General features: G+C 38.6%; 2 protein-coding genes across 6 annotated transcripts in view; both read left to right on the forward strand.

Annotated features, from left to right (window-relative positions):
* The window catches only part of myo1cb (myosin Ic, paralog b), a 49,774-nt gene extending 45,061 nt beyond the window's left edge, over positions 1 to 4,713 (forward strand). For 3 of the 5 annotated variants that reach the window (XM_017696860.2, XM_017696859.2, XM_017696857.2), the window contains exons 28-32: positions 1,126 to 1,261; positions 1,404 to 1,474; positions 1,606 to 1,703; positions 1,888 to 1,987; positions 2,925 to 4,713. In XM_017696860.2, coding sequence (XP_017552349.1) covers positions 1,126 to 1,261; positions 1,404 to 1,474; positions 1,606 to 1,703; positions 1,888 to 1,987; positions 2,925 to 2,951 — 432 coding nt within the window. In that variant the 3' untranslated portion in view covers positions 2,952 to 4,713. The remainder of the gene's footprint in view (positions 1 to 1,125; positions 1,262 to 1,403; positions 1,475 to 1,605; positions 1,704 to 1,887; positions 1,988 to 2,924) is intronic. The other 2 variants (XM_017696858.2, XM_037546607.1) reach the window with 1 other exon arrangement.
* A 2,825-nt stretch (positions 4,714 to 7,538) lies between these two features.
* Positions 7,539 to 13,999, forward strand: si:dkey-118k5.3 (NLR family member X1). The gene is made up of 7 exons (XM_017696856.2): positions 7,539 to 9,949; positions 10,797 to 11,219; positions 11,321 to 11,407; positions 11,669 to 11,752; positions 11,867 to 11,950; positions 12,093 to 12,176; positions 12,661 to 13,999. Exons 1-7 carry the CDS (start codon positions 8,046 to 8,048, stop codon positions 12,752 to 12,754), a joined length of 2,760 nt encoding a protein of 919 aa, XP_017552345.1. The 5' UTR covers positions 7,539 to 8,045; the 3' UTR covers positions 12,755 to 13,999.
* Positions 14,000 to 15,421: the final 1,422 nt, after the last annotated feature.

A 15,421-nucleotide genomic window follows, 5' to 3' on the forward strand; every position in this document is an offset into this window, starting at 1 on the left:
TTGAGAACAAGTGAAAAATGAACAACATTAACCATGATTTTTAACGTAAGTATATAACGGTAAATGTTTTAACACAAAAATTGTCTTTGTTTGGTGATGTGTGGTGTGGTGACTAATCAGGGATCTTTTTACAGCAGCGAGAACTGTGATTATTAGAACTAGGAATTCAACTTGGGCCATAAATGCCAAAACCCAGTTAAAACAACCGGGAAAAAAAACACCCTTTACAATAATGACAACTTCTGTTAGAATCCTTATGAGACTTTAGTAGTTTGTTAGCACTAAGCTAAGGGTGAATTGCATGAAGATTTTTTTTTTGTTTTATCTTAAACGCAGACATTTAAAGTTTCTAAATTCAAATTAGCATTACCTTGTAGCAGTTTTTATAGTGACTTTTTCACTAGAGCGAGAACACTGTTGTCCATTTCTTACAAACCATTAATTAGACTGTACTTGTATTCTCAGTCAGTAAAGTATCTAGAACCTCTTCAAGGCTTAGAGTGAAATTGATTATTGGAAATCAAAACATGATTGATCAGGAAGTTTCCTTTCTGTTTTACAATAATATGAATTTGGTTGGATGTTTCAAATAATAAATTCAAATGCATGGAAACTCAACTGATTGGCAAGAGAAAAGTAGAAAAATCTCACACTCTTTGAGATTTCTAAATGAGTGCTATTGAAGGTCTAAATGAAAATATAAGTACTAACAATTATGCTTTTCCTCTTGGAAAGGAATTAAGTAAAAGCAAATGTTTTCAGTTGTAATAGTACTCAAGTAAAATAAAGGTCTTGCAAAATAATATAGTATAGTATATCATATAAAATATTTGTATTTTCCACCCCTGCAAAAAACACATCACTCGTAATGAACATGCGTTAGGCTTGAGTGTGGTCATTCATGAATTACTAGGATATCAGCATTGTGAAAATGTTATGCAAAAAAACAGAATACAAACAAAATGTTTCAAATGTCTGTTAAAAGGTGTGCTTTTAAAAATGTCTATTGGTCTGTGAATGCTAAATGTTCCAACTAAGCATGGCTAGTGTTTTCAAATAGTGAAAAAAATAAAATAAAAATGAAAAACAGATTTTCACCGTGATGATATGTGTATCTCTTCACAGTATGGTGTTCCAGTGACTAAATATGACAGGAAAGGATATAAAGCTCGGGCACGACAGATGCTACTGACTGGCAGCAGTGTATTTATAGTGGAGGATACCAAGCTGAAGCAGCGCATTGACTACAGTGCATTGAAAGGTGAGCATGCAGATGGAGGTGACTAAAAAGAGTATCAGACAGTGAATGAGAGAGAGATGATAAGGGATTGACATAATATGGGACTGAGAGTTATTTTGTGTGAAAAGAGAGATCAGCTAACTTTGTCATCCTCTATCTTAAGGGATTTCTGTCAGCTCCCTCAGTGACGGCATGTTTGTCCTCCATGTTCCTTGTGAAGACAACAAACAGAAGGTGAGGGTGAAGGCAGAATTGCATAGAATAGTGATGATCAGTGCTGGTCTGGAACTGTGTTAAGCAGACTGGATAAATAAGAATTATACATTGTTCATAGAACTTTTTTAATCCTTATTTCTCATCTTTAGGGTGATGTGGTGCTTCAGAGTGATCATGTGATCGAGACTTTAACCAAAGTTGCAATCTGTGCCGATAAGATCAACAGCATCAACATCAACCAGGGAAGGTGAGCCTCATACACCACATTTGGCTGTTTTTAACACTGTAAAGTACACGTTATATTAATTCTATATGGGTCATATTACCAGTAGTTGGTATATTTTATGTGTGTGCTGAATTTATTCAGACAATTAAGAACATGTATGGATTCTCAGTAGCTCTGCAAGTAATATTTTTTTATTCTTTTGCAGCATAAAGTTCACAGTTAGTCAAGGAAAAGAGGGGATCATTGACTTCACGTCCGGCTCCGAATTGCTGATTGCCAAGGCTAAGAACGGGCACCTTTCTGTGGTAGGGACTAGTGCCGGGAAAAATATCTCCTTATAAATTTACATTATTTGTACAGATTCTGGATTCAAAACAAGCCAAATGTGTTGTTTACTATAGCTCTCAGACACATGTTGAAATACATGCGCATGTATCTTTTTTTAACATAATTGTGAGGATTATGGATTTTCTTGTTACAATTATATCAGTTTCATTTTATTTTATATATTACACAAAAAACATACAGTTAATTATAAATTAAATGTTTTAATTGTAGTATTAATTTGTACACCAAAAAACAGGCATAACCAGGAAGCCTGCACAAATCCATGCTGTTTCATGTATTCCCTGCCCCAACCTGAGCACCTTATCCAGTTCAAAAGGGTGTGAAAATTAGCTGACGAGCTGGATCAAGTTTGTTGGGGAATGGAAGAGTTGAAAATGTGAGGGACAAGGGGTCTGCAGTATATATGCTTCCACTGCTGCAAGACTGGAGTTGGAAGCACTTTGAGAAAAAGGGGTCCTTGTATGAATAATGCTAAGAAGTGGTGAACTTCAAGCCCCATGGTTGCATTTATGCAAAATTCACAAAAAAAAAAAGATCAAGTTTGTATTTATACATTTTTCATATATTTGTTGTAATTATTTTATCAGTAAACATAATAGGAATTAAATAAAACAACCACAGGGCAAATATTTATATGGAAGATTGCCATGTTTGTTCCAGAATGCAGCAAGGATGTCAATAGGATGCAGAAATATTGTTTGATTTTAGCATTTTGTCAAATTCAGAATGTTATATTTTTTCCCCAAAAATGTAAACAGTTATTGCAATGTTGGAGCAGATGATCTCTTAAATAAAGCAAATGCATAGTGGAAATAAATGGCATAGAGGAAAAATGGAGGGCAAGAAGATGTTCTTTAACGAAATCTAAACCAGTATGTATCATGTATTTTTCAGACTGCCCCTCGCCTCAACTCAAGATGATGAACTCAACGTGACCAATGACTTCCTGCATCCTCACAGGATGTCCTTCCAGATATGCTCTCCAATACACCAATCATACAACTGCAGGCAGAGCCTTACTCTGTCAGTAAGATGCCAGCCAGCTGCACCAAAGGCTTTGCTTCCAATAGTGAAAGTCCAGCTAACTAATTGATATTTATGTTTATGTTTTTGGGAGTTTAATACTGTTATATGAATATTATGATTTTATATTTTGAAGCCAAGAAATAACAATGCAGGTGCATAACTCTGCACTTTCTGTCTTTATCTTGCTTATTTTGGGGAACAATAATTCAGTTATTTGATGCTTAAGAAGTCTCAGTGTTGTCAATGAGGAAATCAGGGTTAGCAGTAAGTAGATTTAGATAGTTTCCCTTTACCTTTTCCTGAGTCTTGACCTTATAACCAGACTTATAACCAGAAACCAGAATCATACATGCTCTTTAGTTACTGTAGTGATAAGATATTTGAAAGTGGGAGTTATTTGTGTTTTGCTTAGAGAGGGAGACCCAGGTCAAGATATATACCTACTGGTGGAGACTGACCAAGATGCAGCCTATTGATTCAGATTGGTAGAAGGTTGAGGAGATGAGATTGAGGAGGAAAATGTTTGGGAGAAAAAGTTTTTGTTATGAGTGTATGCCAAGTACATTGAGAGTACATACTAGGACTTGCTAGAAGTATGAAGAAAAGGTTTGTGGCTCCTTATCTTATTATGTGAGCACTATATGAGAATTTGCCATAGATAGAATGGGATAAGACTGATTGAATCCAAGACAATGATATGAGAGGAAAAGCCTAGAATTTACTAGGCTTTACACCAAATTTCCAAGTTTCTTCACTCCAGATCAGTGCCTTTACTCTATGTATACAAAGCTTCTTTTTGAAATTTAAATGGAAAACTGTCTTGAGGATTAGGCAATGATAGTGTTAAGACTGTCTGTAATGGTAGGCAACATGTTCTGCTTATAGAAGCAGCTTTCTCCATTTACAGTAATTACTAAGTCTCGGTTTAAGTACACTGGATGCATGTAACACTTCTGTTAATGCTATTTCCCAGCATAATCCACAGTTTACAAAATCATAACATTTCTTAACTTAAAGACGAGCAACTGTGAGTAAATTTGTTAGCTTTCTTAAGACATGAATGGTAGAAGAAAAGTGTCCACAAAATGTATTTCTCTGAGACAGATTTGTGCACTGTATGTTCATAATGTTATTGTAAGCACTACTTAATAACCGAGCATATACCAAATAAATATGCCATTTCAAGAACAAAAGTGCAGATTGACACAGAATGGAAATGCACTTCATAGGAGAACAGGCAGCCTGGTACTGTGCATGCAGTATAACCTTTGGTCTTGCCTTTTCTCATAAAATATTGATTGTAGAAGGCTCTCTAGAGAAAGTTAAGCAAGTGCCTAAACCAGTTATTCTTATAGCAGAAGATAGGCTTTAAAGATGACACTATTAGAACACAACTGTAAAAAGCTGTTATAAGTGCCACCTGTAATGTAGAACAAAAAATATATATTTTTATGGTTATAAAAGGCCCCCAATGCTGTCTTGATTAACCTTTTCTTACTGCTTTTCTATGCATCTATAGACAAGCATAATTCACCCTTTGTGATTTTTTTTGTTTTGTTTTATACTCTTTGTGTAATTTAAGAAACTGAAAAGAAAATGTTATTTGGAAGCAAACTGACAATGTACCTGAGCATAATAAAGCTGATTTCATAATAAGGCTTGTGTCTCTCCTCAGTCTCTATGCCCTAAAGTCATTTTTATCAAATTTTTCAGATGTTCTGTCATATTTTCTAAATCAAATTTTTTTGTCAAAAAGGACCCTAGTAATTATGATGCATGATATATTTCTAAACATTCCCATGCCTGTGTGGGAGTAGATAGTGATGCTGTCTGATTGTCGGAGGCCGGAGTAGGAGGTACTGATGGGAAAGCTTAAAGTTATTGAAAGTGCATCACGTGTGGTTGTTTGTGGTTTAAGTTTTGATGCAGTTGAAGTTTTAGTTTTATGATGAAAGGATAAATATCTTTTTTCTTGCAATGATCTTGACACATTCTGACAGATGACAAATGATTTTTTCAATAAGTAGGTTAGTATTTATAATGTATAATGGGTCATTATCTAGTGTTACTGTAGTATGTTGGTATCACTGAAATGAACAGGTCATAAAAAAAACTGTAGGCCTGGCTAAGCTTTTATTGTTTGATTTCACTAAAAGCCTGAGTTGGCAGTTTTTAGGTACACCTTGCGTCTACACTCATGCGACATTTTATCAGGCAAACTTGTCATATAGGTACACTTTATATAATTACAGTTACTGACTGTAGCCCATTTAATTTATCAGCTAATCACTGTCCAGTCCACCAATGAAAAGGAACCACAGAAGGACCGCCGCTGACCAGATACAATATATTGCTGTAAGTATGTGGATGTGGATAATTAATGCAATCAGTGCATTGCCATGCAACCTCTATAGACAGACCAGCAGTAAAATGGGTCATACTGAGGAATGTGGCCCTGTCATTGGATGTCACCTTTACCACAAGTCAGTTGGTAAAATTTCTGCCCCTATCAACTCTAAGTGCCATAACTGAAACAGAAGCATCTAGGAGCAACAGCAGCTGAGACACAAAGTGATTGACCACACAAACAGAGAAGGGATGCCAGGTGCTGAAGTGCATAGTGTGTGAAAAATTGCCTGTCCTCTGTTGCATCCATGTATTCCTGCAGGTTGTATCTCTCAACCAAACTGCCTCTGTAAGCAACATCAGGTTGCCAAAGGCCCCTTAGTTCGGGTGAAGGGATATGTCAATGCTACAGCATACAAAGACATGTAGACAGGTATATGCTTCCAACTTTGTGGCAGCAATTTTCTTTCCTGTTCCAGCATGACTGTGTCCCTGTGCACAAAGTGAAATATGTAAAGACATATCAACTCCACTGAACATGTTTATGATTAATTGGAATGCTAATTGCAAGCCAAGCTTTCTTGTCCAGCATCAGTGCCTGACCTCACAAGTTTCTTTTTTGACTGGTGTAAAGCCTTCCTAGAAGAGTGTAGGCTGGTTTAGCCACAATGGGGTGAAGTTGGGGGTGGGGGCTCCAAATGAAGGTTTTTGTTGCAAAATGTCTCATAGTTTTCAGACTTGTTCTTTTTTCATGATAGGCATTTTTGGAAGTGGTCTCATACATAAAAGAAATATAAGTGTTATATTAGGATTAATACCACCTCCATTAGGGAAATACATATTTGTTTTCCCATTACACATCAGCTGTTGCTCTTATCAAAAACTGCAAAATTGTTGAAAATACATATAGAACACAGACTCATCATTCAGCATTTGCAATGAAAAGCTGCATATTGCTGTCCATGGTTTTGGAATGGGATGTCGAACAAGCTCACATAAGTGTGATGGTAAGGTGTCCACATCGGCCACATGGTGTGTGCTATGTGGCTGGTGGGCTGTTCTCAGCACCACATGTCAGGAGACACAGGTGTTGAGCTGGTGCAAAGAATATCAGTAACACTGTGATCAGAAACACTGATAAATGGTAAAGAATGACTAAAATAAATAGTGAATGGAAAAAGATGAGATATGGTCATCTAGGTGTACCAAGAAGGTAGCTGTGTGGAATAAAGTGAATACTAAGTGTAAAAACCATTGCTGTACGTGATGCACTCATTCTAGCGCAAGCCATTGTAGCAACACCAGACAATTGTCACAAGGACTATTATGACTGTAAATCATAGACATTTCCCTACATGTGGGGGTGGGCTAGGATCGGTAGTATGTAGCACTGATAGTAATGCTTGTGGTCATTAAAAGTTCACTACGTTTGAACTAGTGGAAGGGAGTCTTGTGGTATTCCTTGCTCTAGTAGCTGCACTTCTTTAAAGTGTTCAAGACTTTGAATCCTGTAAACTTTTCATGCCTTTATGAAAACGATCTGTAATAATACTACAGAAATTTTTACGGGATTCCTACAGTAAATCATAGAGTTTGTAAAGTACACTACACACATATTGTAAATTACAATAAGACAGAACTACGGGGATATTATAGGAAGCATTCTTGCTAATTACAGAAGTATTACACAGCAGTAAAGAAATCTAGTTTCTTGCAATGATATCCATATACGATGTCTGTTATTGACGAATTGATCATACAAGAATATGGCCACTAAAAAGAATACATGTTATTTATTAGACATTTTCTACAACATAAACACTGAAATAGGTAACGTGGCATGCTCCTCCTGCGCGCTCCCGCTGCCGCTGGTGGGTGGAAGTTAAGGCACGCTACTCTTTTACTGTTCATGATACCTTTGCCAGTTCAGTAAATGAAACCCTACTGGCTAAAGTTTGACTTAATCAAACACGCTGAAATGTTCTGCGCACCTTTCCGTGTAGGACGTTTCTTATAAATGAGTGGCTATAGACCACAGCTCGCTGCTAATACCACCCTATGCAGCACTATTAAGGAAGTGGCGGAGAAAAACACGTTCCCCTCAGCGGTGTTGCCCAGAGGTCATGTGACTACAACGGCGTAGCTGCCGAGCTCGAGTCGAACCATACAAAGGTGCGGAATCCGAGTTATGGAGGTTCGCTGGGTCCCTATCCTGCACTGAGGTGTTTCTCTTTGCTTGACATCGGCTGTTCGCGGTTTTAGGTCTCATGTCGGGTGCTTCAAACAGAAGACTGACTTCGGACTGGCAGTTGAAGTTTCGGTTTGAGCGGGAGAGAAAGAAAGTAAAGGTATTTTGTTTACCACTGAAGAGATTTCCATGAGAAAATCTGTTTTCGATAAGTAGCCTGATATCAGAGTTCGGAGTAGGTAGTAATAATGTTATCATAGCACCTCAATACCATTGGAACAAAAGCGGGCGTAAGAGAATGTAGCTAAGTGTCTTGAGGCAGAAGCAGTGGCCCCGTAGATGTAGGCTGAAGCTTTTCGACAGATATTGACACAAGAAACAACAACTCATTCACCGAATCACCAGCAGCGACTGGCGGCTTAGTGTTTACTGTCAATTTCCTCCAACAAAACCTGATGGCTTTGGGACCATGCAGTGAAGAGATACAAAAACGTCGAGTGGAGCTTGTAGAGAACTGGAGCACACACCTGGACCCTCTCCTGGAACTCCTCTTTAATGTGGGAACAGTGACGGAGGAGGACCTCAGCTTTATTAGAGGTGGAGGGGGCACAGGTGAACGGGACTGCTTAAGGACACTGCTGGATGTTCTTGAAGGCAGAGGAGAGGAAGCCTGTCGAGCCTTTCTGTACGTGCTGTCCAATGTTCCGCCTTCATCTGTGATTGGAGGAGCTGCTCTGTTTCCCCAGAACGCTCTGAAGGAACATCTACAAAAACATAAGGACATTCTAGCCAAGCAAAATGGTCCAGCCAGTTACCTCAGCATAGCAAGACGGGCCTCCAGGCCTGCCGAGGTGGACTCTTTCACAGACATTTCTTTCACAAGGCATGTGGGATACCTTGTGCCACTTCAGTATCAGCATGAGGCAGCAGTAGTTGGGGATCCCTTTAGGGCAGGGCGGGGTGAGGCTAGGAGGCAAGGTGAGACTTGTGCTTTTAGAAATGTATATGAAAGCCTGATTTGTGCCTCAAAAAATGGTGTGACCTTGCTCTCTGGGGTTGCTGGAAGTGGCAAAACCACAGTTGTAAGACAGCTGGTGCAAGAGTGGGCTGCAGATGCAGACTCAAAGAAAATAGTCTTGTCCATGTCTTTCCGTGAACTAAACCTGATTACTGAGCCCCAGAGCCTACAAGGGCTGACATCTGATCATTATAGTAATTTGAAGCCTATCTTGCCAGACTTAATGACCTCAAACCAAAGCCAGATTTTGCTTATCCTGGATGGACTTGATGAGTTTTGTTTCCCGTTGGACTTTGACCGTACCCCTAAATGTTCAGACACTGAGCGGGAGCTGTCTGTAGGAGCGCTGGTGGTGAATCTGATCAAGGGCAACCTTCTGCCTGGCTCTACTATTCTCCTCACTTCTCGGCCCCATGCTGTCACGAAAGTACCCCACCTGTTGGTCAGGCAGTTCTACAGTGTGTTGGGGTTTTCCCCAGCTCAGCAGCGGCAGTACTTTGAGCAGAACTGCAGCTCTAGCCAAGCTGCTGTTGCAGTATGGAACTTTGTGTCTTCCCACAGACCCCTTCAGCTCATGTGTCACATCCCTGCCTTCTGCTGGATTGTCTCCACTGCTTTGCACAATGGCACTTCCTGTCTCTTTTACGACACAGCATTAATAGGTGCTACATTGCAAGAAAGTAGAAGTGGCTGCGCTGAAGCAGCAAGTGGTGATAAATGCTATGATCAATCCTTATCTGAGCCTAATACATGGGTTGCAAATGGCCTCGCTGCTCAAAGCTGTTCCAGACCCATAACGGTCACTGAAATCTACTGCTGCTTCCTTAAATCCATCGTTGTCTTCCATGTGGGTGGTTGTGTGGAGGGCATGCATCTCAACAGGCTCCAGGATGCCCCTCATGTCCTAAAGGAAAATAGAGCGAAGCTCAGAAGTCTAGGAGCTTTGGCCTTCAGAGGCCTGGTGGAGAGGCGATTCCTCTTTGACCTCTCAGACCTGGACTCTTTCTCCCTGGAAAGCTGCAAGCTGTCACGAGCTTTCATGGTGGAAATCCTTAAAGAGGACAAAGCTTCACTCACCTATGAAAAGAGCTTCCATTTCATCCATACCAGTGTGCAGGAGTTCCTAGCTGCACTTTATTATGTGTTAGAGTCATTCTCAGGTTCAGACCCATTCTCAGGACTCAAGTCTAAAGTGGGCCTGCTGCCTCCAGCAGTGCATAAGCATCTGCTAACTTTTGTCAATAAGCTGCGACAGCCACAACATCTCTTACGCAGACGTGTTAAGAAAGCTCTCCATTGCGGAGAGAGTCATCAATCAGGACACATGGATCTCTTCTGCAGGTACAGTACAGCATATTCATTGATGCTTCATCTTACTGCTTATTTGTATTGTTAAAATTCTAATATTAGCTCTCCAGTTAGATACACCACAAGCAACATAATGTATGATGTTAAGCTGGAATGACCAGACACTCTACTGAACACAAATGTGCATTCACATTTTCATATTTTGCACATAATTCAACATACTTTTTATTTTTAATAATATTTAGCTGTACTACCCTTATTTGTACACATTATGCAGCTGCAGCAGGCATCACTTTGTACAAAACCGTATAAATATCTAACCGTATCTAACAATAAAACATATAAATATCTTACACTCTTCAGACGATGCAATTACTAGTGATAAACATGGTTTAATGTCTTCTTATGGCCTTAAAGTACTTGAAGCACTCAAAATCAACCCAAAACCAAACAATACATTTACATATATACAGCTTTTCAGCCTACATCAGTCCATTCCTGCTGTTATAAGTTATAAGGAGTCTCAGCCTGAACTGCTTTTTGAATGAAGCATAGTACTAGGCGGTCATTCTGAACAGAGCTGATTTACACATATCAATCTTAAAGGCACCATAACATGCCACTCTTTTATTATAATGTGGTCATGAAAATGCATGACATTGTCGCTTTAAAGTCTTCAAAACTCTGTGTTCATCGATTTCTTAGCATCTGCTCAGTAGTGAGTACGTTGTTTTATAGTGCCTAGATTGTTCTTTGTATCAGAGCAATGCCTGCTATAAACTGTGATGCAAGTGTGAAACTGGAAATTCCCTTCTTTTGTGGCCTTTGTTCCTAATTCTTCATAAGCTCACATTTTATCATATTTTTATCCTGCACACAGATTTGTGTCTGGCCTGTTAGTCCCCAAGACCCGTTTCATCTTGGATGGTCTTTTCTCTGGTGAGCCCAGACCTCGATTGCCCTCATGTGTGCCTTTGCCTTCCACACCTTTTCCATTCGTCCTGCAGCTACTGCGCTCCCAGCTTCACAGCTCTAGCCTCAGTCCAGAGAGGCAGCTGAACGTATGCCACTGCCTTTACGAGGCTCAGGACCCAGAGCTACCGCTGCGCCTGCAGCGCTGGCTGAAGGTTCTTTCCCAGCAGAGCTCAGGTCAGTGTGACTCACTGAACAGGGACTGGAGTGAACTGGCTTTTCTCCTGCAGCTGAGCCCAGACCTTCAGCAGCTAAATCTGGATGCTCAGGGGCTGGATGCAGAAGGACTGCGCAGACTGCTTCCTGTGCTTCCTCTCTTCTCCACCCTCAAGTAACTTGAACTGAAATGTTTTGTATATCTGTCATGAATAAATAGAATCTAGAATATTTACCTTAATTATTAAGTATTCATTTGAATAATTTTCCCCAAAGTGTGGCACAGAATCCTCTTGGTCCAGAGGGGGCAGAGGTGTTATCTGCGGCACTACGGAGCCCAGACTGTCAAATCGAAAGGCTATGGTGAGTTAATCATGAAATGTTTATTTCTAGGAATATTCCCATCCAGCCTAAGCGATAGTTAACAGAGCCAGCCAAGGTTGATTTTAAAAGATTGTTGTCAGCTGTAATCAACTGAATGCAGTCCTGATCCAATTCAATATTTATGCCAAAGGAGGCATTGGATTGGGATTGAGCGAATTTCTGACACACATACTCTGTACAGTATGCACAGTACATTTGTGTTCAATGTACATTTCTCTTCACTAATTGTGTGTGTGGCAGGGTGGTATCAACAGGGCTGGGCTGTGAGGGCCTCAAGATTTTAACAAAGGGACTTAAAGACAACCACACAGTGTTTGACCTCAGGTAAGCAGCAGACTCTTTCAGTCACTATAAACTCAAACAAATGTATCCAGCAGCTTAAACTGTCATCACATGAGTTTTGTGCATCTTGTTGATACAACACAATTATTTTGTTAGAATGGCGATCAATCGTATTGGTGACGTTGGAGCTGCCAGCCTTGCTGAGTTATTGAGGACCAATCGCACTCTGAGAGATATCAGGTAAGAGAGACTGACTTGTCTTTTTGATTATCCTGCAAGCAATCTTAATCTGAAGAGCAGTACAGTCGTTATATAATCATAGTTTAGTCATTTATAAATGATCATTATTCACATTGTACAGATGAAATGTTTTACTTTCTAGGCTTCGAGATAATTTAGTCACAGACAGAGGGGCAGAACTTCTGATGGACGCCCTGATGGAGAACACTACTTTACAATACCTCTGGTAAGTTTGAGCCATTTGTGACCAGACTCCTGTTAGGAGTATAAGATATGGTATATAATATTACCAACTATAATAAAAAAGACCAGAATAAGATTCATATATAATTCTATAAGGTCTGATAGCAGGTAGGAAGTTTCAAGGTTTCAGTATTGGTATAAAAAAAGTAATCTCTAAACGTTTTTTTTTCCCCAGCAAGGACTAGAAATTGTCTTTGGCTTTACCAAGCACATGATGCAAATTCTACAACAAAAATGTGTTCAGTATCCATTAATATGTTAACAGGATGTAACATACCATGTTACATAAAAGTATGTTAACATGATGTAACATACCAAACGCTGTACTATTAATTTATGATTAGATGTTCAGTTAACATAAAAATTTAATGCAGACACTTTGTTGAAACAACAAATTTGTTTTACATTGTATTCATTGATCAGATGTACTGCAAATGAAAGCTTATCATTTTATCTTTATGTTTCAGGTTGTTTGACAACAAGCTTTCCAAGGAGTGTGTTCAGTGGCTCAAAGAATTTTCAAAGAGCAGATCCAACCTTGACATCAAAGTCTGTTACTGAACCCGCAACCAGCAATGTGTCTGACAACCGGGTCTAGTGTTATTGAGACACATACTTTAGTATGTCATTTCCTGTAGTGATGATAATGATTTGGTGAAAGGGAATATGTGCAAACCAAGAGTTCTTGTTACATTGTAGTAGAAGTATTTTTAACTCATAGAATGTTTCATAGACTTTTTTGGAGAATTGGAAAAACAATAAAGGGCAGTTTATCATAACATATCATGAATTTGCCAACAAAACAGCCACTAAGTATTCCCAAGTACTATGTATTCCCAACTCTTTCTCCTAGCCCTAACCATAAATTATAGGCATATTGGACAGAGCAGCCTTTTAAAATTTTGTGACCATGAAACCATGTGAAATTTACCGTGACCATAATCAAGGCTGATAGTGAAACTATCTATCTATCTAGACATTTTACCTGCACAGCAGTCTAGTCTGTCATTCTGAAATAACATCTACTTTCACAATGATTTTACACAGTTTGCACTATTTCAAAGTGAGTTTTACACTGTTACCATTGTAGACAAATTGCACATGTACATTCTTGGTATGCAGAGGCCTTGACTAACTGTCTACTTCTGGTTGTGTGCATCACATGCAAAAGAAGGAGAGGAAGAGTCAATGCTGCCTTTTCATGCCTGGTCATATGCCTGTTGAATTCGCTATAAGGAAATGATTGTATTGAAAACATGATTCCCCTTCCCCATCATTCCTTTCAGCCCACCAGATCAAACTGTTTGGCTGCACTGGACATGCAGGCAGTCTTTTTGCCTTCTACCAGACATTCAGCAAAACAGTATTCAGTTCAGATGGCAATATTGCACAGTTTTATTCTGGTTACAGTAAATTACTTAAATGTATTTATTTATTTATAGAACAAGACACTTTTGCAATATCCTTTGTAATGTATGTCTCAGTAAAATACTGACTTAATAATTGTTTGTGTGGTTGTAGTTTGTGGGGGTGTTTGTAATCTAAAAAACAAAAGTGTGTTAAGCACTGCTTCTCTCTGGTAGCTCTGGTAGACTAGGTAAGAGTAAATTGCTGCCTCTCTTTATTATATTTATAAGTAAGGTTTATGAGAGTTATAAAACCAATATGTTCTATAAGACATTTTTTCTATTTTTACATTAAAGTCCAGCTTTGATGATTGTGCGAGTTTATGTGCCCAAAAAATGTGTTTTTACTCATTTTCCAACCTCTCTGTGTCTTTTTGAATTAAACAGACTGTTTGTGTTACTGTCCTGTAAGATTGATATATGTAAATAACCTCTGTTTCTGATTGGCTGTTCAGGCTCTTTCAAAAAAGCAATCCAGGCTGAAACATCCCTTATAACAACACAGTGAATGAGTGGTCTAAACTGATACAGACTGAACGGGCAGATATATGCGAATGCCAGAAGGATATTTTGGCAAGCTGTCCATATAGAGACTGCACTGACTGCGAAGTGAACAGTTTGGGAACTTTAATAATGTTCATTATGAACTTATGAAACAGCAAGGATTTTCTTTCATGATATGGGCCCTTAAAGACTTACCATCTCATCACCTTATCAAAATTTAAGAAGTAATACATTAAAACACTTAATAAAAGAATGTAATGCCCAGCCAAGAATAAATAAATAAATAATAAAACGTTGTGATACTACACAGTTCCTTAACCTTTTTGATCTGAATTCTCACCTCATTTGAGCTTTGGTGCATTCCAAAGCTACAATCTCACAGATCTGGTGTTAGCTTAGTTTTGTTTTGCTTATGAAAAAGAAATCTTCTGCATGGCTGCAGCTCCAGAACTGTGCTGTACTTTCCAGAGGAAGGCTGTGCCATGTGGGTTTGATTTTAGTAGTTGGAAGAGCTGATAAGATGAACTCCCTAAAGCTAATAGACTCTCAGTCTGCCCACTGATACAAATAGGATGGATGTTTGTTGTGGGCACCGCTTCTTGGTACTCTTTACTATACGCATTACTGGATTCTATTGTCTAGCAGTTTTGGTTCATAGCTCACTATAACTAAGTCACTTTGACTTAGTTCATTGCTCACTATAACATCCGGAATCTATAATATTTCTATTGTGCTGCCTAATACTTCTACAATAATCTATAATAATTTCACCTCCATATAATGTGTTTTTAGTACTGTCTTATAGTAAACTATAATACTTGTGTAGTGCCCTGTAATAAACTATTTTAACTGCATGAATTTACTACAAGGTCCTCATAGGAGCCATATACAAATTATGTAGTACTTCTATGAATCTTTTCCATAAGGCACAGTCATTAGTTTCCTATTGACTTTACTGTTAAACTTGTAGTCCCATAATCAGCTGCATTCGATGTAAAAAGTGAATAAAAGTGATGTATGTGCTAAACCACTGTTCTGGATTGTGCAAACCATCAGTGTTCAATTTCCACTCAAAGCCATTAAATACAAGCTATTCACTTTTCAGCATCAGGGAAAAAAAGGAGAAAATATATCTTTAACAAAAATATAATATGAAAACTTTCAGTATTTAGTTTGTCTGCCCTGTACCTTTATTACAGCTTCCAGAGACTTGTTTTCAGTTTTTCAGTAAATATCCACTTTTCTAAAATTCATTCTTAGACATTGGTTGCATTTTCTGTTTCTTATGAAATCCCAATTACAGTTTTTTTACTCATCA

This window comes from Pygocentrus nattereri, chromosome 17 (genome assembly GCF_015220715.1).
Source record: "Pygocentrus nattereri isolate fPygNat1 chromosome 17, fPygNat1.pri, whole genome shotgun sequence".
NCBI lineage: Eukaryota > Metazoa > Chordata > Actinopteri > Characiformes > Serrasalmidae > Pygocentrus > Pygocentrus nattereri.

What these genes read in the sequence shown, in the direction of transcription:
- si:dkey-118k5.3 (XM_017696856.2), top strand. Translation starts at nt 8,046, where the DNA reads ATGGCTTTGGGACCATGCAGTGAAGAGATACAAAAACGTCGAGTGGAG. An exon ending in CCTCTCTTCTCCACCCTCAA is followed by an intron (nt 11,220 to 11,320) that starts GTAACTTGAACT and finishes TTTTCCCCAAAG; the next exon opens with TGTGGCACAGAATCCTCTTG. An exon ending in CACACAGTGTTTGACCTCAG is followed by an intron (nt 11,753 to 11,866) that starts GTAAGCAGCAGA and finishes TTATTTTGTTAG; the next exon opens with AATGGCGATCAATCGTATTG.